We start from the raw sequence: 25,538 nt of genomic DNA, 5'->3' as shown, positions 1-25,538 counted from the left end.
AAGCAAACGGTTGATTGCGTTTCTCTATTTAGAACATTGTTTTGTTGGCTTCTCTGTGCTCTGAGTTTACATAGAAGTGGTAAAAGTTCAAAAACTAAAGCAATATATGATTCAGATCACACCCAACTTGCAAAGGGATAGAGAGCAGCTAGAAACCAAAGAAACCTGCAAAGGAAAGAAAAAGAAAACATACAATTGGCTGAGTCGATGTGGCTATCGGTTTACGATTCAGCTATTAATCAAATAAAAAATAAATATTGTTATATAATTAAAATTATAATACTATATTTTATTTAAAATAATTTTTTATATTTACACTTTAAGTACATATATAAAGTTTAACTAGTATATAAAATGAAAAGTTGGTAAATAGATTTAAAATTGAACGGTTTTTATGATTTAACAAGTTAATTTTTTTTTCTGATTCTAATAAGATCTTATTATTTTGATATTTGGATGCAAAATAGTTTCAGTTAAGTCCTTTGAGCTACTCTCTCCATAAGTGAAAAATAAAATGATTAACATGCAAATTTAGTATGTGTTTAAAATTTTCAGCGTAATTTTTGATTTTTTAAAAGTTCAACTTATGTGTTCGGTGAAGTTGTATGTAACAATAGTTATTAATTTTTTGAACGTCAAACAAGTGCTTATACGAAATAATTCATTTTGAATTTTTTATTAATTATACTAAAATACATATTTTTATAGTGTAAAAGATAATTTATATCTTATTTAAATAATTAATTTATTTATAGTAATTAATTTTTAAATTAAACAAAAAAATATCAATTTTTATATTAAACATTTTTAAATTATAATTGTTTCTTACCAAAAACTTAATTTATTTTGTTTCTTAAATAATATATATTTTTTAATATAAATAAAAATATTTAAAAAAAATTATATTTTAAGGTCATTTAACATGTTATCGTCAACAACAACAACAACTAAGTAGATTTTAACAAATAAACATTATTTATTAGCTACTAGTAACAGTTGAACCAAATAATTTTTTATTAAATTGAATTTCTCTATGAAATTTAACGAAGCATCTCGAATGAATTCGAAAACACATATTAAAAGATTTGACCAGTCAATCGCCAATAAGAATGTTCATAGATTTCAAAAATCGGAATTACTATTATTATCTATTAATTTAATATGTTAAATCTTTAGGCCAAAATTAAATTGGACCGACTTTCGATTCCGATCAAATCGGTTGAACCGGATGGTTCGGTTCATGGGGTTGGGTGCCCTAAGACATGGAGAAATCTGATGAGGAAAATTTTGGTGGTGTTAGGGTTTTAATGGAGTGTAGTTAGTTTGGTTTGGTAGGACAGTAGCAGACATGAGAGTGTCACACATAGTCCCAACTATTGAGTCAAAATACTTGCAACACGTACACTACTTCTGCCCATCTACTTTACTTTGAATTCAAACTTTATTTCAAAAGCTCCACAACCCAACCCAACCCAACCCAACTTCTTTTTCAATTCTTTTTCTTGTCTTTTCTATGCCTTCCCTTTTCTCTACCACACCCCCCTCCTTCAGTTTTCCTCTTCTAAACCCTAGATTAACAATCTAGGGTTTTTGTGTGTGTTTGTGATAACATAGTTTTAGGTTGTTTAAGTTGGTATAACTTCCCTTTACATTTGAGCTCTTGTGAACTTATGTAGTTGGTAAAGTTGGAATCTTTTTGCTGTTTAACTTCTTTTTTCTTTCCATGTTTATGGGGTTTTGTTGAATCTCTACTTGGGTTGTCTAGATTCTGTTTCCATTTAGAAAAACCCCTGCAAAACCCTTTTATTATTATATTTTTCTTGTGAAATTTTTGATGATTAGGGTTCATGGGGTTTTCATTTTCTTGTTCCTTTTCAGTATTTTCAAAGTAAATATTTGAATTTTTTGTTTTCCTTTTCAGCATTTGTCTTAGTTAGAGAAAAACCCTTGAAAAACCCTGTTTTCTTTGGCGCTATCCTTCCTTTAAATTCTCTGATAGTAGTTAGTGTTTTAGCTTACAAAGAGGTAAGCTTTAGAGAATCAAGGAAAAAAAAACTTGAACTTGTGCTATATTTATCTTGCACTTCTCTTAGTAAATGCATGGATGGAAGAGAAGCAATGGCATTAGCTGGTGGGTCAGCAACTTATTACTTTCATAGAGGAAATGCGGTTGCTGGCGGCGGTGGTGGTGGATTTCATCCCCCACCAGGGTTCAGATCCTTGCCAAACCCAAATGTACTAGCTCACCCCAATGCTAGACCAGATTTATCTGGGCCATCATATCCGATAGAGGCACCGGATATGAATTTTGGTCATGGCATGAATATAGCTGTGCCACCTGGAGTGCAGGTGAGTGAACCTGTGAAGAAGAAGCGAGGGAGACCCCGGAAATATGCCCCAGACGGGCAAGTTTCTCTGGGACTATCTCCCTTGCCAGTAAAATCGAAGCCTTCATCGGAGCAGGATCCGTCGAGTCCTAAACGGGCAAGGGGTAGGCCGCCTGGATCTGGGAGGAAGCAGCAGTTGGCACTTCTTGGTGAGTTTTTTATTAGGCATATGTTAAATGTAAACTGATATAGTGTTCACACTTTTTACTGTCACAAGTTACTGTCTAAGTTGCATTTTCTATGCTCTGGAATGATTTTGTAAGTCATTTCACTGTTTCAACACTAGAGGATTATCCATGTCCATCTCTTATATGTTTTAATATTTGATCCACGATGGAAGTTAAGACAGAAGTTCCGTCACTTGTTTCATTGAAGTATTGACGTCGATTTTAAAATTTGTCACATGGAGCAATCTATATGTTTTTAATAAACTGTGCAGATGTGTGCGGATACAGAGGGAGATAATGGAGAGGGATGGGAAGCTGCTTAATTTTTTTATCCTAATGTAGGAATCAGAGAATTTTAATTTTCATGCTGTTTTTTTTATACTAATGTAGGTATCGGAGAAATTTAATTTTCATTCTGCTGTGGTTTCTATAACTATAAGAACCTTTAAGTGTCAAATAACCGGTTAAGTTTACGTCACTTGCTTTTATTGAATATACACGAGGTTTATGAATTAAGATTTATTGAAGTGCTCAATTGGTTTTACTAGGTGACTGGATGAAAAATTCTGCTGGAATGGCTTTTTCACCGCATGTGATCCACATTGAAGTTGGAGAGGTATGCTTTATCTTCTAAAGGCATTCCATGATTTGATTGTCCATATGGTTTGTGATTATTATTGGCTGCGGTATTTACAATATCAACATAAAAGTTTCTCTTTCAAAATCATATTGAAGGCCTTTGTTTTTGAGGTTTGTAGTTTTATAAACATTGTTAAAATTGATTTAATGAGGTTACTTCTTTTTCAATTTGAAAGTTTACATAGTAATGCTATGGGATTAGATTTTATATGTGTTCATTTTTCATGATGTTATAGCCTCCTAAACTCTTTCATATGTTTGTCTTCCTGTTATGTAAACAATTGCTGCTTCATGTAGACCTACGAGTGTAATGTTTCAATAAGAAATTCCATTTATCTATGAGACACTAGAGTGCATGCATACCTAAATGAGACACTTGGACATAAAACTCCAAGTATATGCTAGGATCAGTTTTCCTTAGCTATTGATTTTGATCCTTTTTGTTGGCTATTTGCAGGATATTGTTGCAAAAATACTGTCTTTTGCCCAACAAAGGCCAAGAGCACTTTGCATCTTGTCTGGAACTGGTACAATTTCTTCAGTTACACTACGTCAGCCAGCATCTTCAGGGTCCTCACTCACATTTGAGGTTTAAAAATCACACAGCTTTCTTTGCATTTCCGCGTTAAAGTATTGCATATCATTTGCTTATCATCCCTGTTTCAACATAAACTTCTTTACTAATTGGATTACACCTGATTCGCACCTTTTTTTCATGAGAATGTTTGCTTTAAGCTTGTGATGTATATTCTGTAGATATCTCCTTGGCTGCTCAATATTGGAGGTGTTAGAGTCTTCTCCAACTAATGTTGTTATGGCTCAATTGACTGCACTGAGAATTGATTAACGACTGAAATGAGATCAATTCTTAAAGGACAGTATCAATTAATTGGTTGCAGTTATGTATTAAAATGAATTGAAATTTAATTGTAAGATATTAAATTATATACTTGAAGTTTAGGCGTACGTAGAGTGCTTGTTAAGATTTAGAGCTTGATTATAGAACGTGGTTGACCATTAGCTTCATCTAGAACTGGAGTTTAGGCTGAATTTTGGTTCGTAGTCTGCAACGTACTTCACAGCTTGGACTCCTACTATAGATGTCATGATATTTTTTGAGATCCTAGAAGTACAAAATGCATATGGCATAGCGTATATTTGTCTATTATCAGGCTTACTTTTTGGGTCTAGTAATGGAGTTCATATCTTGCTGCGTAGTCCTTCTATTGAGAAAGTGTGTTGTGAACAATAATTGTAATGTCTCGTAGAAATGAGGTTATCGATTTGGCTAAAAAAAAATTCTGAATCTAACAGTAGCGCTGTGATGGTGCACATTTACATGTGGTAATGTTGAAGACAAGTTCATGTAACTGGTTTGCCTGTTTTCAGCCAGCAAATACCTTTGAGGATTTTGTGGTGATATAAATGATCACCTATAGAGTAGTAATGGTGTCGGCTTTTAATAGTGAATTTGATTTTCTGCATAAGGTTGAAATTCATATCATTGCTGGTTGTCAGCTTCAGAATTGAGATTTATGTTGCCAGTACATGATAGTGAGTGATTATTTTGAAGATACTTCTTTGTCATGCTTTCTTGGAGATGGACTTTTGCAAGTGTACATGAAGTTGTGTGTTTCTTTGAATTTGTATTTGCTGTATATGGTGAGAGCAATAGTTGAAGGTGAATCATGCCCTGCTGATCTTTGGCCTCTGAGTTTTCTGAATATATGCTTTGCGAGTTTTATGATTAATGGTTTCACTTTCAGTATTTCAGTCGGTAAGTTTTAAGAGAAGAAAAATCAAAATTTGGTTCTTTTCTGTTTGAAACGAATGCTCGCCCCTATCAGCAGCATATCTCTCCTCCTTTCCCATATGGAGCTTTCACTTAGTCTTATGTTCTCTTCTACATTCTTCATTATAATAGACTATTCTTCACCAAAAAAACATATATATGAAATCCCAATTTGACTTTACTCTCTGCTTTTAACTTGCATAACTGCTTCAACCACTGGAATTTTCATTCATCCTTTATCTTAGTTATTTCTTATAATATGATAATTATCGTTGAGTGGTTTAGAATAAACTTATTTTGTACATTTATCTTGTACAGGGGCGTTTTGAGATACTATGCTTGTCTGGTTCCTACTTGGTTTCTGAAGATGGTGGCCCTAAGGATCGAAGTGGCGGCGTTAGTGCTTCTCTTTCTAGTCCAGATGGTCATGTTGTTGGAGGAGCAATTGAAATGCTTATTGCTGCTGGCCCGGTTCAGGTATTATTTTGATTGCGTGAACTTATCTGATTGTAAGGAAAGCATTAAATAAATAGCCCCTCAGAACATTTGGAACAGTTATCCTTTTATAAAACTAGTCATGTTCAATTAGTTTAGCAGCAATCAAGACCTCGAGTTTCATCAAACCAGTGACTGAATGGCTGTATGACATGCAAGCGGGAGTGTACAAAAATCAAATTAGACCGAGTCAAACTGAATAACCGAATCAAACTAACAAATTCAGATAGGTTCAGCTTAACATCATAAAATATTTTGTTTTAGAAGTTAAAAAAAGTTCAATTAACTTTTGGTACAAACTGATTTAAAAGGCTGAACGAACTGAAGAATCACTTGACGTCACTAGTTTGGTTCGGTAAAATTTTAAATTCTTATAATTCAGTATAGTTCTATTTTGGAAAAAAAAATGGTCCGGTTTGAATATATAGAATCTTAAAGTCTCAACTTATGCCTGGGAATTGTTTTTTTCTTTTAGGCAATTGTGGATGATATTGAAATGACAAATAGTTTCTACTCATTACTATATGATGAATCTTGGTTTATGTAGGTGGTGGCATGTAGTTTTGTACACGGTGCTTCTAAAACTAAGGATAAATCCATTGGCCGTCCCAAAGCTAGCAAGGAATCTGCTACCCTTTCCGGGGAGAAAGAAGTTACCCCAAAACCAACTATCCCTCAAAATGATCCGCAGAATTTTAGTCCCTCTCCGATGCATGCTTGGCCGATTTCGCGGTCAGTTGACATGAGAAATCCGCACAGCGATATAGACTTGATGCGAGGATGACTGGTGCAACAAACACATTGCAAATTCTTGTATATATGTGTTTTTGTTGTATATCTACCATTCTAAGATAGTTTGGAATCTCTCTAGTAGTGGCCGATCAGCTCCGATGTGTTTGTACTAACGTAGTTTGTAAGAATCGTCATTTCTAGTTTAATGAAAGATATTTCTTGTAGTCTGTACCGGAGGACAAAGCAGATGCATCGTCGTTTAGGAACAAAATATTATCATTCTTTGGACCTTGATTTTTCTTATTTCCACCATGTCAGCAACAATATAGTAGGAGTACATTTTCTTATAACATGAATAGTGTCAATCTCCCACTGTATTGGTGAATTTAATACAAGCAAGTGCTAAATCTACGGTTAGTTTTGGTGACTTTGGATTTATTTTTATCAATTGGCATTGTCTTGTTTTGTATTTTTGGTACTTTGATCGTATAAATCAAGGTATAAGGCAAGTATTTTGTTTGAACTTTTTTTTTTCTACCCTTTGTCCATATCTTGATGCTGTTTGTGAGAAATAAATATATTCTTGTTGGACAAAAGTCTTCCCATTCAGCTTATTGGTCCATAAATTGTTCGTGTAGAGCAATTAGTTTATAAAATATTTAATTTTATCCATTATTACATGCTTTTATAAAAATTCAACTCTATTTTTTGTTGAGAGTAATTTCAACTCTATTCAATTGAATTAATTCAATTTGATTTTACTTAACTATTGAATAATATTTTTTTTGCTTGACATAGTTGAAATACAATCCTTCAATCTGAATATAATTAATAAAATTAAATTTTATTGTTAATATTAATAAAAAGAACAAATTATTCTGAAGCTTTAATAATTGTCATTTCACACTTATCCCTTTTTGTTCGAAAATCAAATAATATAGTCTTCCACTTTTGTTTTTATTAACAGTTTAGTCTTCCATTCATCTTTTGAATTAGTCGACTAAGTCAAAACACTTAACTAAAAAACTTAAATTTTAATTTAATCCTTAAATTTATTTTTGACAAAAATATGAATTTACAGTTATAAGTTTATGAAATTCAATGCTTAATAAATTGCATTTATTTAATTGTTACTTTAATATTTGTAAATTTTCTTACTTCATCTGGCTTTTAAAACTAAAACAATTGAAAAACTAAAAGCAATATTTTGTCAAAAAATTGAAAATATTAAAAAATATTAAAAAATTTAATTGAAGTCGTTAACTCACTAAATTTCATTATAATATGATTTTATTTAGACATACTAAAAATATAAGTTTAAGAAATAGAAACTTAATTTTTTAATTTATTAATATAATTCAGTTGACTAATGGAATGACTAAACTGTGACGAAAACAAAAGTGGAGTAGGATTTCGAACATGTGGGACTAAACTATGAATTATAACATATTCGGAGGCTTTATAGTAATTCTCTTTGATAAAAATGATAAACATCTTTTCTATTATTAAATTAAAATTAAAACAAAAAGTATGGATCTAATTTTTTTAACATTACTCTGGTGTGAACCTTTCAAGGATTCCTACCTCGTACATAAGTCAAAATGTGAATCTTATGACCAATAGCATGATGACAATAAATCCTTGTAAGCATAACATTGATACTGCCCAATAAAATCTCACAATGATCACTCCATAAGGCATATTTCTTGTAGTTCCCGCCCCATCTTACTATAAATAAGTCCACTCTCCACACACTAACCATTACCAAAATCTCCAAAAAAATATGAAGAAATTTACCATTATTCATCTCCTACTCTTGTTTGTTGTTGTTGCTTCAGCTACAATACTAGTTGAAGCACAAAAATGCAAGCCAAGTGGGTTTTTGAAGGGAAAGAAACCCCCAAAAAATGAATGTAACCATGGTAATGACTCTGATTGCTGCGAGAGCGGCAAATTATACGCTATCTATAAATGTTCACCGCGGGTGACTAAGACTACAAAGGCTACTTTAACCATAAACAGCTTTCAGGAGGGCGGCGATGGAGGCGGAGCGTCAGCATGTGATGGCAAGTTTCACAATGATGACACGCCGGTGGTGGCATTATCGACCGGTTGGTTCAATAGGAAGAAGAGGTGTCATCGTCATATAGTTATACATGGAAATGGAAGGAAGACTAAAGCGAAAGTGGTGGATGAATGTGACTCTACCGTAGGATGCGACCGCAAGCATGATTTTCAGCCGCCGTGTGACAATAACATTGTGGATGCATCTAAAGCAGTTTGGAAAGCTTTGGGAGTTAAGGAAAGTGACGATAGATGGGGATGGATGGATATTACCTGGACTGATGCTTGAGGGGTTAAAATTGTTTGCAGTAACTGAATTATAGACGTTCTACAGAACCGTTATCATGATTTCATTTCTATGTTTTCGTAACTGGATTTCTACTTTTACATCAATCGGAGGTTATTATAACAATTCAAATTAAATATTACTTACGAGGCAACAAAAATTTAGGCAGTTGTCCAACCGTACGTTGCCACAAAAACATCTTTTGACATGAATTGTTATAGTACCCTTCTGTTGATATAAAAATGAAATATCAGTTACTAAACTATAGAAAAAATGAAATGATGGTAACTGTAAAATGCTTATAGTTTAGTAACCGCAGAAAACTTTAACTCGATGCTCGAGTTCCTGTGTTTGCTCTTTTGTGTCGTTTGGCTTGTCCAGTGTCAATAAGTCTACTTCATGGCAATGCAATAATACTGTAATTTGGACTCTTCAATACTTGTTTACTGATATTGAAGAGATGCTGCCAAAAAGATTGATTCCATCAAAGTTTAAAGCACAATAAAACAACAGTGTGTGTCCAATTCTTAGATCACTAAGCATATTTGATCAGAAAACTTCAAACTCAAACAAACATATAGATATTATGTTGCACGACAACAAAAACATTAAAATGAAAAATGCTGAAACAGAAAACAGCAAAACAGCATTTCTTATGAGTTTGAGAGTTTAAGAAGCATTTTCCGAAAGGAAACGCAAAAATGCAGGACTCAATAAGTTTCCATGCAACATAAAAGTAATTCGAGGCAAACCTAAACTTCACAACCAAACTGTAAGATCAAATAAGAAGGATAAATAGCTTGATCTTTCAACCACACAACATGTATAAACTGTAAAGGAGCATACAATCATCACATTAGGTACTTTAATTCCACAAGCCTGAAAAGCAAATCAACATGCACAAAACAACCCATGCTATGAGAGCCCGGAAAACTTGATGAAGCTTCATATTTCTGCAGCTCGTTAGATCGCCAATAGCTTTTTAATGTCGTACTGTAAAGATATTGAGAATGACATGATATATAACTGAAATCAGATTGCTATTAGAGAGAGGCCGTTGTTAACAAGTAATAACTGAGAGATCTAAACATGCTTAGAAGGCGAGATTGTACATTTACCTCCAGACTTAAAGGAGAAGTTGTAGGATAGTAACGATCGACTACTTTTCCATCTTTGCTGACAAGGAATTTAGCAAAGTTCCATTGTACATCATCGCCAAAAATTCCCCATTTTCCTGATTTTAGGAACTTGTACAATGAAGAAGAATTCTCACCATTTACTTCAATCTAATAGCAAACAAAGTGGCAAATATTGTTATTAGTCTTCACACTATCATACTCATACAAAACTTGGATGCTAGATAAATAGTCAACTCACAAAAAACTCGGCACTGAAATTATCTGAAAGGATCATGATAAGAAATCCCACAAAAATTATCATTTGACTTTATTTTCAATAGGATGGAGATAAATTATATTTCTTTAACAATTTTTATTGAAAAATATCAAGCCATTGTTAGTATCTTTTACTATGTGGTTAAGACAGAGACTTCTCATTGGTAATTATTCACCTCACTTTAAATTGGAAAGAACAAGAAAGGTGGTTAAAATGTAATTTTACATGCTTCACATAGATATAGCAGCATAAAGCTTTCAAAAGTATCACAAACTAGTCATGCTGCAAGGTTTTCAAATTTGTTCCGAGGAGTCGATTGCTGAAATAAGTCAGAAATCTACATATAAACTTTAAGATATCCGACTACCTTGTCGAAGATGGGAAATTCTGATTTGAAGCGAGTGCAAACAAACTCTGTAATCTCATCACTACTTCCCGGTTCCTCATCCCCAAATTGATTGCATGGAAATGCCAATATTTCGAAGCCTATACAAGACAAATACAAAGTTAAGGACTACATAAACATACATATAGAAAAAAGAGGTAGCACAGACACTCCATTCAACCAACATTTTCCGTTAAGGAAACTTGTCATTTCGGACACAAGACTTCATTTTTTAATATAGGAAACCTTAAAATAAACCGTGTCCGTGTCCGTGCTACCTAGTTTTTTGGTTACCTTGATCTTTATATTTTTCATATAATTGATTCAGCTCTGTGTAATTTGAGTTGGTCATTCCACTGTCAAATCAAAGCAACAATGAGTAACATAATGGATAACAGTTGATCACTCAAATGAGATGGAAATAAATACCATTTTGAAGCAACGTTAACAATTAACAAGACTTTTCCTTTGAACCTGCTGAGATTTACATCGTTTCCCTTAGCATCCTGTAATTTCAAAACAATTTAACTAATCAAAGAATTAGTGCACGTAAGCTAAATTCAGATGAACAATTAAAACCCAAAATCTGAACTGATTAGAAATTTATGGAATTTCGGGCAAAGGCTTAACCTTGACAGTTAAATCATGCACTGATTCAGGATACTTTGCCATGCCAAAACAAATTAAAAGTTTTTAAGCAATGGAAACGAGCATAAAGCACAGAGTCAAGAAACACAATTGACTTTTGAAGGAACGGTCAATTTGGTGATGGAATTTGTGTCTCGTAATTAAATAAGTTATTTTAATTTCTTTTAGTTAATTTTCTGTTTCGAAATTAAATAGATTATTTTAATTAATTAGGTCGTCAAAATTGTGTTTCGGAATGAAATGATTTTGAATTAAAATGTTACAGATTATAATTACTTGATATAAATTGTGGCGGATGGACTAGGACTACGAACAACAATTGAGGAGTCATTGATTTCAGACCACTGATGACAAAGATGCTAGAGTAGTCTTAGTTATTCTCGATCTAATTTCAAATTTTTAGAAATTAGATTTTAATTGGGTGGCCCATTCGGTGGCTAAAAAAGCCCTTGTGGATGACTGCTCTGCAGGTCTCATCATTTACTTATGAAATGTCTTACTCATTAGCGTTGAGGAGTCATTTTCTAATTGTATATATCATTCTTCAATTAATGAAGTTTAATCTTTGACAAAAAAAAAGATATAAATTAATAGAATTTGGAAATTTTACTATAAAAACTTAATTAATTCTAACATTTAGAGATTTAATTAACTAAAATAACAATCTACTTAACTTCGATCATTGACTTTTTGAAAGTGCTAAGCTTAGTAAATACACTCTAGAAATAAAATGTATTCAATATTTTGACTCATTTTAAACTAAAAGGCACAGAAGCTTCAACGAAGTTGCATATCCTATTTCGAAAATGTATCAGAAACTCTCAGAGACTCATAAAGAAACGTTTCGAACTGTTTCCGTATGAAAAAAAAAAAGTTATGTAGTCACAAAAAAACCTAAAAAAACTCTCAACTAATAATCTTTTAAAATCAATTATCACAATTTTTTATTGTTTACTTTATCTACAATAAAATTTATCGTTTTATTTTATTATTAAATTTAGTTATATTTGATTTATTTATCAATTTGCATAAATGTACAAATAAATTTTAACATATATAATATTTTATAATTTTTAATATTATAAATATGTACCTATATTTTTTATTATATACATGTTTCTCCCACGTTTTGTGTCCTTCATTTTAGAATTTTCCGTTATCCTGTGTTTGTTTCGTGTCGTTTCCATTTCCCGTTTCCGTGCTACCTAAATTCTAAACCTTCAAATAAATTGTCAACAAAACAATTACTACATTTCATGCAAATTGGAGCCGATATATCCGAATATTATTTAAAGGAGAATATTAACTAAAAGGCTATCGGATCTACTCAAGAATGGTAGAAATTGCATTGCAAGATTGAAGTGTTTTTGATGATCCGACATAAACTAGGACATTCATGCAAAACATAAATCTCTTGCGCCTTACAAACCTCCTTTAAAAAAGAAAAGAAAATAGATTACATATTGCTGAAGCCACATAAACTCTCAATATCAGAACTAAATCTTGAAAACCAAACAAGTGCACTAAACACTTAAATTCCTCAAAAAAATGCAGGTCCAATCAATGAGAGAAAAATATCAAAGCAACCACACCAAGAGTACTAAAAGCAGCAGCACTTGAATTTACATAATCAGCGAAAAAAAGTATTCGAACTTATACAAAAGGATAATTTTTGGAGCAAGTAGAGAGTCCAAAAATAGACAGGAATACAGAATCATTTAGTTCAAAAACACCATCTTCAACATAGTATCATATCTTAATATGTTTCTATCTGGCAAACAGGCCATACATTTACATCCCTTCTTCATGGTGCTTATTCTGTGTGCTATCTTCACTTATTTCCACCACTCGGATCAGCCCCGCCTCGCACCACTTATGCAACCCCCAACAGTTTCTTCACATCTTTCTGCATAGCTCAATAGCAATTAATCAGACATCTATAATGCGTGAAATCGGAAACCATAAAGGAAAAATAAGAAGAAAAAACGGTATTTTGTTATAAAAATAGATCACAAAATATAAAATTTCAGAGTTCTAAATGTGTTTTGGAAAACAGAAACGAAACTACAAAGATAAGAATGGACAAGTTTTAAATGCACATGGCTTAGAGTTAAATTTGAAATTAAAAAGAATAGGGAAGATGAACTGCACCTCAATGCTAAGAGGGGAAGTAGTAGGAGCATAACGGTCGACAACATTCCCATCCTTATCGACGAGGAATTTGGAAAAATTCCACTTGATGCTGTCCCCAAAAAGTCCCCCTTTGCTAGACTTCAAGAACTTGTAGACAGGAGCAGCATTGTTACCATTCACATCCACCTATCCAGAGCAGAAACTTGTAATTTAATAAAATTTAAACATAGTTTATCTTCACATCAGAAACTTTGGAAGATACATTCCAATATTGAGATGATAAAACTATAAGAAAGGAATTAAAAAGGAGCTTGAACAACATTTTTGATTATAATGTATAAAAAGTTGAACAATTGCTACCTTGTCAAAGATTGGATACTCAGCCTTGAAACGAGTGCAGGCGAATTCCACTATCTGTTCATTGGTCCCTGGCTCCTGAGATCCAAACTGATTGCATGGAAAGGCCAGAATCTCCAAGCCTGTATCAGTATCAAAACAAGCAATGTGATAAACTTCCAAAGTAGCAAAATGACAATTCCTAAATATGATCAACCGCCATCCTCAAGCAATTCATATCCCTATTGACCGTCACTGATAACAAATCAGGAGGTCCAAAGGGAAGTGTAGATGCAATTAACATAGTAGCCAATACATGAAGTTATGCATGATCCTAGAACTAAAGTTGGATCATAATGATGAACATATTATGTGAACCTGTAATTTTAAAAAAGAATACAGAGACTATAAATGAGGGCATATTATTAAAAGCAAACCTTGATCCTTGTATTTCTGGTACAACTGAGCCAGCTCAGTGTAGTTCGAATTGGTCAGACCACTGCATCAACAGTAAAAGATAATAAGTAACTAGTTAACAGTGAAAAAAGATCTCCTGCGTCTTAGACTCTTATTTATCACGAGGGGTTTTTGCTCTGCCCTAATTTGCCAATGGTCATTTGACTAACAAAATGAATGCCACTAGAAACAGATTATTCTAGGTATTGTAATTATCAGTTCAACTAAAAAGTCCAAAAACATACTTTCTCAACTACCTAAATAACTAATTCTTTTGGTAACTGAATCCAAACATGTCTCATATCCAAAAAAAATCTTGTGTGAACCTTGTTCACCCAAGTAGGATTCATCAACTTATCGTATGATATATGTCAATAATAAATGTGATAACCAATTAATGAATATCACATAAATTGATAATATTTTAACTAGAATTGATATGATATTTGTTGATTGGTTTTTACATTTTATATAGCCATTTGTAATACAATAAGTGAATGGTTCACAATTCAACTGGCAAACTAGGTTCATGTAAGTATTTCTCCTCATGCATATAGACTCTTACCCTCTTAAGTCTAAACCATAAACAATTAATCATTCTCACCTAATAATCAATTAAAATTCTAACGATATTATATCTTTAAAGGAGGAGAAAGAAACCCTTCAAATCTCTTTAACCTCCAAAAAGAAAAGATAAAAAATGAAAATACCATTGTGAAGCCACATTAACAATCAAGAGAACTTTCCCCTTGTAAGTACTGAGATCAACATCAGTTCCCCTAGCATCCTGCCAACAAAAACACATCAAACATGAAAAATTTCCATTCAAAAACTGCCTAAACTAGTGTTACTTCTGCTAAACATATAATTCGAAAACACAAAATCAAACAAATACTCCAAGAACCTAACATATATAATAATCAATAGATATTATTGGACTTCAAATTCAAAAAACCATTAAAAAGTGCCACTACTATTATACAAAAGTATGCATTTTTTTTTCACTAAATCAAAGGAATTCTTGATAACCTCAAAAGAAACAATCTTTCCTTTAATTTCTAATCTAGATTGCATAAAAAACCAAAACCCAATTCTTAATAAAAGCAAAACCATAATGGGCAAGGTTCAAATTCCTGAACACAATTATCAATCATACAAAACCCAGAAAAAAAGAAACTACCTTTACAGTGAAATCATGAACTGACTTATGCTCAGATGATGCAGCCATGGATTGATTAAATCTTGAAGAACAAACAACCGATTTCGAATTTGGTGTTTTATAATTGAAGTGAGACTGAGAGATGAAAGGAACAGTTGAATTATGGAAAAGGGTATGTTTGGGAATTAAAGAGGATTGTTTTGAGACAAAAAAAGAAGAAGCTAAGCTAACAGTTCTTAGAGATAAAAATCTAGTTGAAGAACAACAGAGCATCGATATTAAATCCCAGGAATATATAAAGCAGTGTCTGTCTGTGATGTTGACGACTTTTTGTGTATTGTGTATACATATGGAAGTCGTATGTAGATGATAAGGAGACACGTGGTGGATGGATTATGAGTAAACGTGGCTGAGTGCATGTATCTCGAGTCATTGGACGGTCAGGATTTGTGCAGTTGCATCATGGATGACTTTGAGAGGAAGGTAAATGTGAACAGTGAACAAAGAGTATAATTCATTTTTATTTTGTTTTTATGAAAAAGTACAAATTTTAATTGAATATCTTTATTTTATTTTGTTTCACATTTGGAAGGTCAAATGTGGACAAACTTGATAGCTTTTGTTAGGTTTCTAGAATCTTTATTTTGGTATATACTGATTTTGTTAAATTTTTAACTTTATTTTTAGAAAGTTTATTTTTTAAAAAAGTAATGAAATCCTTCATACAGTATTTTGATCAACTATATCAATAGTTATTTATTTTAAATTTAAATAAGCTTTAATGTATGCATAAGTTATTATATTTATGGTTTTAAAGTTATAAATATAAAATTTAATTCAATTATAACAAAACAAAAATGAGTTGAAATGTTGAATATACATTTTAAGTACTTTTATTTTAATATAATTATTTATTTTAAATTTATTATCATGCCCTTCGAAATTAAAAATATTCGTATCATCATAAAATAATCTATGCTGAGTTGATATACAAATTTTATCAGAATTTGAAGAACCAAAATATAACCAATTTCATAACATGAATTCCATTATACCACTCACTTCCTTGCTGATCTTTATATTCATTTTGGCATTTAATTTACTTCAGATAACTCAATTTCCAATCTCATTTTAAATCATTATAAAAGAAATAAAAAGTAAACACATTGACAATGTTAAAAAATAAACAAAAATGAATAGAAATATTAAGACTCAAAATGTAAAATTCATAGTGACAATCTATTGGCTCTCTCAAGCAAATTATTGACAGTAATAGAAAATGCATCCTGAAACTTATCAAGCTCAGAATTTGAATCCCCGTACACCAATCCAGGCAGTAATTCATACACTATATATCTTCTCATATCTTCTTTTTCCCTCACAGTAAAATTCATTAGCCTCTCCACTACATTTACCTTCATTTGCCTCACTTCTTCTTGATCTATAAACACCGAGTATTTACTGTGATCCTCAGGTAAATGCCATGGATACTGATAGTAAGCGGTAAAAGGATCGAATAGTACTGGTATGCAACCCGAAACAAGCGAATCAAATACCGATTTTCTTGTCGGGCTGTCACCAGGAGGCTGCAAGCAAAATTCTGAATCTGCAAAGAGTTCTATAATTGTTTCAGGTTTGTCACATGCACCTGATTTGCAATTCAAGAACTTGCATTTGTCAGAATTGCATTGGTTGATTAAGATTGACCTTATGCTTTCCGGTTGATCGGGTCTTGCTGCCCCGGCGAAGCTGACTAGGTTCTTTCGGATTGGTCGGATAATCTTTAGCTGCCAGGAGACAATGTCATCGTCAGAATGAGGATGAAATTGTGTAGGATGCGGAATTCCAATGTCGTTGACGTCCCACGGCTGTCGTTCAATCAAGAGCTTAATGGCGTTCTGCATTTTCTCTAGCTCTAAGAATCTAGTCCCCCATGAAGAGTCAGTTCTTCTCCTGAAATCCCATGAAATTTTACCTAGAACAAAGACGTGATCCTTACCAGAATTCTGACGCCAAGGTTTTCTTGATTCGAGCCACTTTACGAGGTCTAATGACAGTGTGTCCTTAACATCATCAGAGACATTCTTGAAATGCCATCTTAAAATGTCTAATCCGCCATAGTACGGAACATAAAAGAGCTTGGCTTCATTTTCGTTATAAACCCTGCAGCGATGCTTTAAAATCCTGGAATGAAAGATCGGCTCTAGTGAATACTGATGAGTTAGAAACCAGCCTTTTCCGAGTTTTTCGATTGGCTGACCGAAAGCTTCATTATCAAAATACCTGCAGAAGTTTGTCCATGGCATCATATCTCCACATTGACCTGTCAGGTCCTTATTGAACTTTGATGGCAGATCGTAGACATATATTCCCTTTCCATCACAGACTGCAGGGTTCGCATTCGACGTCCATGATCGATGCAGCTGCAATTGCTCAAGAATGACCTTCTTTGAATCTTCATTCTTCTTGTTTACATCTTCTACTGTACTTTCTGTCACAGTACTCGGAATCAGCTCCGCCTTAACATCATTGACAATCTCATTGATGTTACCATTGGTGCTCGAATTGCCATCAATTTTGATTGCAATGCCATTGATGTCTGGATCAGTAGAACTTTTACCGACACTCGGAACTGGCATTTCGAAGTTAGGCTGCGAACCTGCAGACATGCAGTAGAGATTGTTGAGCTTCCGCGAAGAAATGCAGAGATGAACTATGTTGCCAGAGATGACGGTAGTGGAGGAGGACCATATGAAGATAAGGATCAATAGAACAGCTATAGCCGGGATTCGATATAGAAGTTTGAACCAAACTGTAATGCAGGAACAGAGTTTTTCCCTTTCGGCTTTTTTTGATGATCTGGGTTTCTTTCGAGACACGGAAATGGCCATTTTTCAAAAGAGGGTTTTTTGTCCATAGGTTTGCTTGTGGTTTTCTAGTTGGGGAAGACTTCATCTTCCTTACACTTACAATGTACTTATTTTTTTTAACTCTTATGCACGTCTTATGGTTAGTGCCTTGTTTGGATGCACGTTTGTTTAGTTGGAAAATAAGGTTCAAGAGATTCCATGATAAACCAAGATCTAATAATAACTTGACTTTGGATTAATTAATACGTAAAATAAAGATACAACGTACCAAATTATGATTATATTAAATAATTATTTTTTATTAAAAGTTGTGTGTGGCCACAAATGACATGACAGATACAAATTATTCATAGCTAAGAAACATAGAATAGTTAACAGCAATGAAAATACAAGTGAAGCACTTACAAAATTTTAATAAACCAGCCTGAAAACCCCAATTTTTCATTTACAGCATACTGTCGGTCCTAGAAGGCAGCCGTCGGAAGAAGTTGATGGGCGCAGACGGTGTCCTGTAGCGAAATCTCGGATGCCTCATAGCAAAGAAGCCTGCCAAAGCTCCTATGACCTGAAATGGTGTGACAAACAAAACCAGTGCAGCAATAAGGCAAAACAAAATGAATATGGCAGTAGCACGCGGGTCTCGCCAGCTTATCAGGGACTGAAACCGCTCCCCTTGTGTTGCAATATCTCCAACGACGGTCTGGATCCTGCCAGCCACACTTCGTAGCCGGTCATACCTCATTCGAACTAGTTCCGGGCTCCTACTTGTTGGGAACGTGTCAAATTCCTCATCAAGCTCGTCAGGATGCACAGTCTCAGCTTGTGAGATCTTTGTGTTCATGTGCGGAGGGTACCTCGGACGGTACCGATAATTCCATACGCCAATTAGAAACATGTACAAGAAAACTGTGGGCAGAATGAGTTCCGGGAAGCAAACAAGCATAAGATAGAGAACATGCACCAGCACTGTTGTGATCGGATTCCTCCACATACAAATATCTCCAAACCATTTTCCAGCAGCAAACAATCCTGAGAAAACTGTCATTAACCTGAAGAAATTTGCCTTGCTTCGGCGCAAGCTCCAAAGGTGCGAGTCCACGTCTGACATGTACTCTACCACCTCCTTTCGCAAAGGAGGTTCTGCCCGACCTAATCTTAATGCCACTATGTTGACAGATTGGTGACGAAGCATGTCTAGCTGCATCACCGTGAAGGGCCTTACATAGTGCATTTTAGGAAGTAGAGGTTTTGAATATTGATAAAGCATGTTGACAAAAGATGTGCATGTAAATCTTATAGCCATGTGCAATTCACCCATCTTTTTTACTCCAGTAGGATGAAGTACCAGTAAGGGATAAGAGTGTGTATAAACCCGGCCAGTTTCAAGAGTAGAGATACGAATCCGAACCTTGCCAATCTTCTGGTCTTTACCATTTGAACCTTTTTCCCCAAGCTGGTTGTTGTCAAATACACCAACAGTCAAAACTGTAGCTGGATCAAAAACCTCCCAAGTATACTGCTCATTGTATTTGGGGTGCAGGTTGTCAATTAAGGTGCGTGTTCGGATCCATTTGTGCCCATATTTCGCCACACAGTATGTATCTGATGTACCCCTCCCATCTCGTGTTTTCATGGGGTGTAATCCCACGGCATTTAAGATTCCAAGTTCCAATATCCCAATTGGTGGCCTCCAGAGCTGTTTTGCTGTGGGACGAAGATCACTGCTGTAGTGAGTTGATTCGTCAAGAACGTGGTACCCTCCATCTAGGCAGACTCGAAGATGGATACGACTTGAGAATTTGTCTTTCTTCAGCTGATCTACATCGACAGCAACGGGCTTTTCAAGGTTAAACCAACGGGAATGAATTATCCGGTCATCAGCGCGCTTCTCTACTGAGCTCAATGGAATAATGACCCTTCCGATTATCTCATCTTTCCCAGGAGCTACACGATCCTCAACTGAAAGGATCAGATGGTCTTCAAATGTTTCAGCTGCTACAAATAAAAGATCCTCATTCCAGAATGCACTGAAAGTTCGAGCCTGACAAGTTTTGGTCTTCAAGACCTGATTTCCAATCTGCACCTTAACATAGACATCTGGGAAACGGTTCTTCTCTGTCGGGATCAAATCTTGTGCCTCAACAACATTAACACGCACATACCACAGTCGTGGTGCGTGATAGACCTTTGAGCGTATCATTGTACAGGCAGCCGGCGTACTATCCACTGGCATAGCTGCATCAGAATGCCATGCATCAGAAAATGCCTCATCTGCTTGAGTGCCAATCCAGACAGCAAGCATCAGCTCACCCTTAATCTTGTCTGTCTTCTTATCCTCAAGCCTGTACCATTCAGGAGCCAAAGGACTATCAGGTGGGACTCGTAAAGGAATCTCATTGATGTCAAACCTTACAATGCCTACAAAGTCATCTTTGACGAGATCCTTATCCTTAATCACGACTTCCAACACAGAAGCTTGCATTCTTTCCCTCGAAAAGGCAAACACTTGGTTCCACTCAGGATTTTGCTTTTTCTCAAAGTGCTTTGTAATTCCTTTGTAGTTTCCTATTTTCACCTCAACAAATGGATCAATACTTCCTGTAAGATCCATAGCAGGAAGGTCACGAGCCTTAACTACTCTTACATATAGGAAAAACATCCGTTCAACAAGATCATAAGTACTTGCAGTTTTATCTCCATGGATAACACGGCCACCAACAACTCTTCCTCCACCAAGAAGAGGACTTGTCTCTTTAAGTGCATAGTCAGCAGGCTGTGATGATGCAGCAGAGTACATGCGAACCAGCTGTGGAGGTGGTCCTTGAGCTTTCATCTCATCAGCCACATACTTTGGTACATGATGGGCGACTTCTGGAGATGAAGAATGAGGTTGATGTTGATGCTGATGCTGATGCTGCTGATGTTGATGTTGATGTTGCTGGTGATTCGGGTTAGGGAGGTGATGAAAGGTGTGTCTCTGAGCCCTATCCTGAATTCCATGGTTCAAACCATCCTTTGCTGACAAGGATTCAACTGCAGGAAGTGCGGTAGAAGACTTTATGGAAGGGTCATCGGTGATGTATACTTTCAAGCCAAGCTCTCCTCTTACGCGTGAGAAAATACCACGCTTTTCCAAGGGGTAATGCAAGACAACAGCATCAGAATGGGGAACAAATGAATTCCCAGTGAGTGACACCTTTCCAAGGAAGGTTCTGGAGCTTGTAGCTCTAACATTATTGTAGACATATACATCAAGGGTAAGGTAGTGGAGGTTCGAAGGGTCAGAAATGTTGAAGTAAAAACTCTCATTCCAAACTGGACTAAGGTCTTTTTCTTTAATGGTGCTACGAAACCTCTGGCCATCAAAGTAGAGCTCCACAAAGGCACTGGATGAACCTTGCCCATCTTTCGGCAGAAGATTGTGAGCACTAACGACGTCAACCCCTAGCTTAAGGTTGCTCATATTTAAACACAGAGAGGTGGAATCCTTTTGCAAAATGTGAACTTACCCGCACAACCGAAACTAGTTACAGGTACCTGCATCGCAGAGAATAGCTGTTATTACTATGCTATCAAACTATAATGCAACAACGAAAAATTTAATCAACGAATAGTCACTAGGTAACTTATACGATTACTGATGAGTTCAAAACATCGACAAATCGCTGTAAAGATAATAGTGATTACAAGTTGAATAAAAATTGCCAAATAATCTAGCCATACAATTATCAAACAGGAGCAAGCAAAATTATCAAAGGTACACTACACATACAGTTAACACTTACAATTATATTCCCTATGAATAAGAAAAACAAATAGCAAATTAATATTTACTATGAAGCAAATTAAAAACTGTACCAGGGATGAGTTGAGATGCTGAAAGTGAAATTTGAATTAAAAATGAGAGTATCATAGGGATTGAGAATTTAAAAAGTAAACCAAATGTTGAAGTTTTGAACAGATACAGACAGCTGCTAATAAGATCTAAACTAAACATTAAAAAAAAAAACACAAGATCCTGAAAGCACGCATCAGACACATGATCTTTTTCTTAATGCAGAAGATTGACTTCATTACAAATTAGACTTCACAAAATTACAAAAAGAGAAGCAGTAGATAGAGTGTGAGTTTGACCTTTATGAATTAAACAAATAAATATAAAATGAGGACAAAATAGAACATCTGCATCAGATTTCTGAGACTGCTTTTTCCTGGTTCAAATTTTCTCGGCAACCAAACAGAAACTGAAACACTAGACATGCATTTCACTGTAAATGCTTTACAAACAACAAGAAATCACTGAAAAGAAAAGGCGAAGAGAATGTTACCTTGTACAGATTAAATGAGCAAAAACTTGTTCAAAACTGCAAACATAATCTGAAATGAAATGAAATACATCCAAACTCAAAATTATTTTAAAAGAAATGGTTTCAGAGGTGCATTTAAAGAGAAGGCATGTGTTAAGTGATGGATGGGCACGAGTCACGATGAGTCAAAAACAATGCTCATGCAGCTGCACTTGGACTCGGACTCACAGTGACACAGGTATGGAGTTTTTTTTATTATTATTATTATGATAATCACAATTTTTTTTTGCAATTGGTGTTGCTGCTAATGCTACTGTCTCCAATACTGACTGCAAACAGACCAGCTTACTATATATTTTTTTTTTTTTTCATAACCGTCTCACATTTTAATTTTCGGTTTGGTTCGTTCAGTTTAACTTTAAGTCCATTTAGATGAATTCTTACACAATAAAACGAAAGTATAACTTGACCTAAAAATCAAACTAAATTGATCGGAAAATTTCGGTTTGATTTATTTAACAAAGATTTTTAATTTTGAAAAATAAAAAGCAAACTGCATATAGTTTTTTAAATACAATATTAATACTTTTTGAAAAGTTTGAAGAAAATATACAATTTATTACGGGAGACTCGCCGAAAGAAATTTCGATCGTCGGATTTCTTTAAGAAATCTGGCCGGAAATTTTTTTGGCCTACGGTAGTCAACACGTATTCAACGTATGCTATGTGCACTCAGTAGATTATTGATTTTTATGTATGAATCTGGTGATTTTTTTTCTTTAGACATTAATTTTACTATTGAACCGAACCAATGTACAACCATATTTATTTTTTCATAAAAAAAATTCGAATAATTATACAACGCAACAGTTGCGCCACGTCATTCATGCAACAAACCAATGAGGCGTTAGCCATGTGCAAATGTTTAATGATAAAAAAAATAAGTAATAAATAAAGATTTTTTATCGCAAATTTTTATTGGCTTGTTGTAAAAATGACATGGCACATCCTTTGTGTGGGATAAACAATCAAAAAAATCCTGGTTTTACTGAGAAAGAAATACGATGAGGAAGGTTGTATTTTTCTTACTCTGAGCTCTTCTTTAAGTAGTTGAGTGGTCCTATTTACAGATGCAACAAGTAAAATATTTAGTTCTGTGTGCCACATAATTTACTTCCACGGTTTCTACCCCTTGGTCACTCTCACCCGACTAGGATTGGGAGATTTGTTAATTTAATAATAATTTTTTTAAGCAAAATATAATTAGCTGTTAATTCTACTTCCGAGAATTTCAATTAATAATATTCAAATTTTTAAACAAAATAAATTAAGAATAAACACATTAAGTTCTAAAGATACACTCTAAAATAAACAAAATAGATCTTTATCTAATTTTTTTAATTTTATCTGTAAAAATACATCGTATATACATATTTTATGCTTGAAAAAAAAATGAACAAATCTAATAAATAAAAAAAAATTACGGTTTTTTATCTATAAATAATATAATGTAGATACATATTTGGCATCCCAAAAAAATATTGGTGATGCATCTCTGATACGCGAACAAAACGAGAATCTAAAGATGCTAAGTGAATTTTTTTAAAAGAAAAAATATGTTACAATTTTGCCTAGTTTTAGGTTTTTTGTAATTTTCTCAATAAATCAATTTATATAATTATATAATTGTTTTTATTTATTAAAATAGTATTTTATTTATTATATAGCTTTTAACTAAATTTTCCAATAATAATAAAAATATTTATGATATTTAATTATGCAAATAATTTAGTTATCTATAATTTAAAATAAAAAGAAGATAAAATACTATCTATTAATTTATAACAACGGGAGTAATGTTTAACATCTCTTTTTATTTGTCACTATGAAGCTTATAAAGGAGTATGCGTATATGTTTTATGTGTTTATTTTAAAAAAAAAATTATCTATTAAGTTTAAAAGTTAAATGTTAATTTGTTTTGTAATTATGATTGGATGATTCATTTTTTTATGAGTGATTATTTTTATATGACATGAATTAGTTTTAAAATAATTTATTTATTATTATTGAGAAATTATACATCTTTTACTATTCATGGTTTGTAAATGAGATTTTATAAATAATTACAATTAGATGGTCGAATTTAATACATCATAAAAAAATTTAAATGTTAAGTTTCTCTTTGAATTTGTATGTGAATGAGTAACTATTATAAAAGTTAAAATTTTAAATTATTTTCTTAATAACTAATAATAATAAAATTTAATTTATTGATTAACTGGTTAAATTAATATATTATTTTATTTCAATTACGGATCTGATATGTCCATGTATATTTTCATCCATCACCAGTTCTTTTGAACTACAGAATGTTTATAATTTTTTTAGAGATAAAACTGTTATTTACTACTAAATATTTAAGTAGATTTAAATATATGTTTCCAGTTAAAAAATTAAATAACACATCATAGTGTAAATGTTTGTTTATTTTATAGTTTAATTATAGATACTAAATTAGTACATCATTTTGAAAAAGTAAATTTTTTTGTTGATGTAAAAATATAATTTATTCATATATGTTATAGGATAAAATACTACTACTTAAAATGAATATTAATCCTAACCATGATTCGTAGCAGGCTTTCACTCTGCATCATAGACGAGAGTGGGCCACACGGGGTCAGTTATGTGGGCCAGTTTCCTCATGTTCAGCTGACCATTCAGACCCAGACATGGTAGGATAAGGACAAAAATGTAATTGGAAGTCGTGTCGTTAGCCAACCGTCTTCTTCGTTTTATTACACAAATACAAAACCTTTTTTTTTTGGCAGAACAAAAATATTTCATCACTAATATTTTCAGATTAAGCCCGATCCAATAATATTTGCGTAACTGGACTTCTATCTTACGTGTAGACCTGTTCATGGACAAGGTTTGTTCCGGGCTCAGGCCGGATATATCGGCCTTTTTATTTTTTTATATAAATTCAAGTCCGTTTCGAGCTTCGCTTTCATTATCCAAACCCGGTCTTAACACCCTATTTTTATGGTGTCGGATTAGGTTTTTTGGGCTTACAAAAAAATTATATGAAATAAAAGTTTAAGTATGCCATAAAATAGTTGGCTTTTTCAGGCTCGCGCTCATAAATAGATTTGGAAAAATAAATTAGTTCCCTACAGATGCCCACGTCTATGAAAATGAATACTTACGTCTAATTAGAAGCGTAAAAGAAAATTTAAAAATAAATTATCCTCACCCGCCACTCACATATACCATAATTCAAATA

At 33.6% G+C, this 25,538-nt stretch overlaps 6 protein-coding genes across 7 annotated transcripts; 2 read left to right on the top strand and 4 right to left on the bottom strand.

The window, feature by feature from the left end:
* The first annotated feature begins 1,321 nt into the window (after positions 1 to 1,321).
* Positions 1,322 to 6,639, top strand: LOC126677401 (AT-hook motif nuclear-localized protein 5). The gene is made up of 5 exons (XM_050371989.2): positions 1,322 to 2,536; positions 3,103 to 3,170; positions 3,651 to 3,782; positions 5,304 to 5,462; positions 6,028 to 6,639. Exons 1-5 carry the CDS (start codon positions 2,101 to 2,103, stop codon positions 6,262 to 6,264), a joined length of 1,032 nt encoding a protein of 343 aa, XP_050227946.1. The 5' UTR covers positions 1,322 to 2,100; the 3' UTR covers positions 6,265 to 6,639.
* A 1,108-nt stretch (positions 6,640 to 7,747) lies between these two features.
* LOC126677411 (kiwellin-1-like) lies at positions 7,748 to 9,056 on the top strand. The gene has a single exon (XM_050372004.2). The coding sequence runs from the start codon at positions 7,996 to 7,998 to the stop codon at positions 8,563 to 8,565; it is 570 nt and encodes a 189-aa protein (XP_050227961.1). The 5' UTR covers positions 7,748 to 7,995; the 3' UTR covers positions 8,566 to 9,056.
* Positions 9,057 to 9,347: 291 nt separating this feature from the next.
* Positions 9,348 to 11,122, bottom strand: LOC126677414 (probable glutathione peroxidase 8). Its single transcript, XM_050372008.2, has 6 exons — positions 10,973 to 11,122; positions 10,772 to 10,848; positions 10,637 to 10,698; positions 10,325 to 10,443; positions 9,681 to 9,848; positions 9,348 to 9,555 (listed from the first exon to the last, which is right to left on the bottom strand). Exons 1-6 carry the CDS (start codon positions 11,012 to 11,014, stop codon positions 9,526 to 9,528), a joined length of 498 nt encoding a protein of 165 aa, XP_050227965.1. The 5' UTR covers positions 11,015 to 11,122; the 3' UTR covers positions 9,348 to 9,525.
* Positions 11,123 to 12,588: 1,466 nt separating this feature from the next.
* Positions 12,589 to 15,369, bottom strand: LOC126677408 (probable phospholipid hydroperoxide glutathione peroxidase). The gene is made up of 6 exons (XM_050371999.2): positions 15,096 to 15,369; positions 14,626 to 14,702; positions 13,897 to 13,958; positions 13,484 to 13,602; positions 13,142 to 13,309; positions 12,589 to 12,896 (listed from the first exon to the last, which is right to left on the bottom strand). The coding sequence occupies exons 1-6, from the start codon at positions 15,345 to 15,347 to the stop codon at positions 12,864 to 12,866; spliced, it is 711 nt and encodes a 236-aa protein (XP_050227956.1). The 5' UTR covers positions 15,348 to 15,369; the 3' UTR covers positions 12,589 to 12,863.
* Positions 15,370 to 16,279: 910 nt separating this feature from the next.
* On the bottom strand, positions 16,280 to 18,229 carry LOC126677400 (xyloglucan-specific galacturonosyltransferase 1). Its single transcript, XM_050371988.2, has one exon. The coding sequence runs from the start codon at positions 17,963 to 17,965 to the stop codon at positions 16,301 to 16,303; it is 1,665 nt and encodes a 554-aa protein (XP_050227945.1). The 5' UTR covers positions 17,966 to 18,229; the 3' UTR covers positions 16,280 to 16,300.
* A 96-nt stretch (positions 18,230 to 18,325) lies between these two features.
* Positions 18,326 to 22,573, bottom strand: LOC126677395 (FT-interacting protein 3). Of its 2 annotated transcripts, none has more exons than XM_050371981.2 (2): positions 22,273 to 22,573; positions 18,326 to 21,481 (listed from the first exon to the last, which is right to left on the bottom strand). In XM_050371981.2, the coding sequence occupies exon 2, from the start codon at positions 21,405 to 21,407 to the stop codon at positions 18,390 to 18,392; it is 3,018 nt and encodes a 1,005-aa protein (XP_050227938.1). In that variant the 5' UTR covers positions 21,408 to 21,481; positions 22,273 to 22,573; the 3' UTR covers positions 18,326 to 18,389. The 2 variants fall into 2 exon arrangements, with proteins under 2 accessions (XP_050227938.1, XP_050227939.1); XM_050371982.2 differs by lacking the exon at positions 22,273 to 22,573 and adding an exon at positions 21,803 to 21,902.
* Positions 22,574 to 25,538: the final 2,965 nt, after the last annotated feature.

This window comes from Mercurialis annua, linkage group LG4 (genome assembly GCF_937616625.2).
Source record: "Mercurialis annua linkage group LG4, ddMerAnnu1.2, whole genome shotgun sequence".
In the NCBI taxonomy this organism is placed as follows: domain Eukaryota; kingdom Viridiplantae; phylum Streptophyta; class Magnoliopsida; order Malpighiales; family Euphorbiaceae; genus Mercurialis; species Mercurialis annua.
This window is presented reverse-complemented; position numbering and strand designations above follow the sequence as displayed.